The sequence below is a fragment of the Phytophthora infestans genome, genomic scaffold (genome assembly GCF_000142945.1).
Source record: "Phytophthora infestans T30-4 supercont1.1966 genomic scaffold, whole genome shotgun sequence".
Taxonomy (NCBI): domain Eukaryota; phylum Oomycota; class Peronosporomycetes; order Peronosporales; family Peronosporaceae; genus Phytophthora; species Phytophthora infestans.
Window position 1 is genome coordinate 1 of NW_003306697.1, and position 3428 is coordinate 3428.

Consider the following 3428-nt stretch of genomic DNA (forward strand, 5'->3'; position numbering starts at 1 on the left):
CCTTCGTCGCAAACCGAAAGAAGCTGACCACGTCGAGCTGTCGTCACTCTCGTGCTGTAAACAGCGCCCGTAATACAAGTATATCGGATACTCTGTGATGCAGTCCCGCCGCGGAGGCTCAAGCTTAAAATCCTCTGCCGTTCGGGAAGGATCGAGCGGGGTGGTCTGTTGGCTGCATGCACCTCTATTATAGACCTTAAATTAGAGCACCCAGCTCAACGCGTTCAACTCAATCTTGGTGCTCAGAGCTCAACAGTAGAGTCTAATGTATCCATGTTAATACATGAAGTGTTTATGGCTATGAGCTCGGAGCGAGAGGCGTATTCAGCGCCTGTATTTCAGGCTTGCCGTTTGCTTGTGCTATCATGGCTCGCACATTGTGATAATTGGGGCCCTCGCTTCCGGGGCTCGTTTGCGAGCCGACAATGTGCCTACCTGCATAACCCACTACAACTGGAGTTCTATCATCCGAAGTCGAGGTCGATCTTCACTATTTGGCTGTCGACTAGCAAAAACGACTTACCGGTGCACGTTTTGAATTTCTGATTCATGGATATTTTTGAAGGGCAATCAGATTCCAAACTATAATAGTTTTGGGCGGAAGCTTTTTTTTTGAAAACCGGTAGCAGCAAAGCCAATGACAGCATGTTGGTGGATTACATTGGCTGCCTGCGTCGGTGAATAATGGATCTTTGGCTCATGGCACTGGTAGCCGCTTGCTACTTCTAACGGTTTTTTATCGTAAATTTTACTACGAACCAAGTAGCGAGCCGGATAAAAATCCATGTCATGATGATCTCGTGTATTAATCGATGCCTGTATGCGGGAGCCAAGAGCAACGGATACAAAGGCTTACATCGCCGTGTAATCCCCTCCACCAGTATCGCTGAGGTCGGCAAACAGATTCTCTTCGTGCTGGCGAGCGAGCGCTTTCTGTCTGAATAGCACAGCACCGACGACAACAGCCACGAACACTGCACACGCGATGACGATTCCCGCGATTGCCCCTGCACTTAGGGCGTCGGTGGGGTTGCTGTCAGTGATAGCCCCATCGGCACCTGTATTCGCGTTGGCAGTGCCAGCTGTTGACGTACCTGCGGAGGGTGTCGTTGTTCCTCCTGTTGTCGTTGTTGTCGTTGACGACGTGCCTCCCGTCGTAGTAATTTCCGTCTTTCCGGATGTCGATGTCCCCGCAGTAGTCGTTCCTGACGTTTTCCCCGTGGTTTTGGACCCTTTGGTGACTCCATTTGCTGCTTTCTTCGAGTGTGCCACGCAGCCATAGACGCCTGCATTGAGCAGTGAACAGTACGTACCCCTGGGGCAGTCGCCGTCGCTCACGCGTTCTACACACACGTGATTCGAGACGATGCAGACGTCGTGGTTCCATCCGACAACGCTGATAGTATGTTCGTTCGTAGAACATCCTTCGCCATCCTTGCATCCGTATACACCAGTGTCAAACCAAGTACAGTGAGCACCATTCGGACAGCCACCGTACTTGCTGGCACTGCAGATGTTGCCCGAGTTGACGCATCCGTCGCGGTCCCAACCAGCTACACCGATGCTCTGTTGCCCACCAGGGCATGTCACGGTTGTACCTGCTGCTGGTACCCCATCATAAGGGCGTGTTGGGGCTGGAGTCGAGCTGTCACGGCAGCCGTAGGCACCATTGTCAAGCAAAGCGCAGTTTGCACCATTGGGGCAATCACCGTCGCTGACCTGGCCTGCGCACACGTGATCCGAGGTAATGCATACGTCGTGGTCCCAACCAGCTACACCGATGATCTGTTGTCCATCGGGGCATGTCACGGCCGTATCTGTATCGTAAGGGGCCGTAGGTGCTGGAGTCGGGCTGGTAACGCAGCCGTAAACGCCATAATGAAGCAATGCGCAGTAGGCACCACCAGGGCAATTACCGTCGCTCACCTGGCCTGCGCACACGTGATCCGAAGCGATGCATACGTCGTGGTCCCAACCAACAACGCGAATAGTACTTTCGTTACTAGAACATCTTTCGCCATCCTCGCATCCGTACACATTCGTGTTGAGCCAAGCGCAATGAGCACCAGTTGGGCAATCGCCAAACGTCTTGGCAATGCAGACGTTACCGGGTTTGACGCATCCGTCGCGGTCCCAGCCAGATACACCAATGCTCTGTTGGCCACCGGGGCATATCACGGTTGTATCTTCGTCATAAGGTCGTGATGGGGCTGGAGTCGAGCTGTCAACGCAGCCATAGGCTCCATTACCAAGCAGCGCGCAGTTGGTACCACTGGGGCAGTCGCCATCGCTCACCTGGCCCACACACACATGATTCGAGGTAATGCATACGTCGTGGTCCCAGCCAGCTACACCGATGATCTGTTGTCCATCGGGGCATGTCACGGCCGTATCCGTATCGTAAGGGGCCGTGGGTGCCGGAGTCGAGCTGGCAACGCAGCCGTAAACGCCATAATGAAGCAATGCGCAGTAGGCATCACCGGGGCAATCGCCGTCACTCACCTGGTCGACACAGACGTGATTCGATACTATACACCCATCGTGGTCCCAGCCAACTACGCCGATGGTAAGCTCATTGCTCGAACATCCTTCGCCGTCCATGCATCCAAACGTACCAGTGTTAAGCCAGGTGCAGTGCGCACCATTCGGACAGTTACCAAACGAATTGGCAACGCAGACATTCCCGGAGTTGACACATCCGTCGTGGTCCCAACCAGCTACACCGATGCTCTGCTGCCCGCCGGGGCACGTCACGGTAGTATCGGTTGGCACCCCATCGTAGGGGCGTGTTGGGGCTGGTGTGGCGCTTGCCACGCAGCCATATACACCCGTGTCAAGCAGCGCACAATAGGCCCCACCGGGACAGTCGCCGTCGCTCACCTGGTCGACACAGACATTATCCGAGGCGATGCACCTGTCTTGGTCCCAGCCGACTACGCCGATAGTGTGGCTGTTGCTGGAACATCCTTCACCGTCTTTGCATCCGTATACTCCCGTGTCAAGCCAAGCGCAATGAGCACCATGCGGGCAGTCGCCAATCGTGTTGGCAACACAGACGTTGCCCGAGATGACACATCCGTCGTGGTCCCAGCCGGCCACACCGATGCTTTGCTGTCCTATCGGACATATCGGATACTCATCGCTGGGCCTTGTCGGAGCAGGAGTCGGCTCTTCTTCCTTAGTCGGAGCTGGCGTAGCTCGGACGGCTTAGGAGTACTATCATGTGGTGGCGCTGTCGTGTCTGCCGACGCCTTTGGAGGATGGTGTCATGTTCTGCCGGGGGCTTTCAGAAATCCCGCTGTTGATGCAATGGTATCCTCTGGAGGCGTTGGTCGGGCATTCCAGGAGCTGAAGATATGCCTGTTAGTGCAGCTGAGAGAAGTCCTTTTGGAAGGGTAATAGTGATCTCCAGGTGGCTAACCGTAATC

The 3428-nt window shown here is 54.8% G+C and overlaps 1 protein-coding gene across 1 annotated transcript; it reads right to left on the reverse strand.

Moving 5' to 3' along the window:
- Positions 1 to 298: 298 nt before the first annotated feature.
- On the reverse strand, positions 299 to 3177 carry PITG_22247 (uncharacterized protein; the record flags this gene model as incomplete). The annotated part of the gene is made up of 4 exons (XM_002909870.1): positions 299 to 431; positions 857 to 1007; positions 1095 to 1286; positions 1314 to 3177. Coding segments are annotated over 4 exons (2340 nt in total), but the record flags the coding sequence as incomplete, so codon positions are not given.
- Positions 3178 to 3428: the final 251 nt, after the last annotated feature.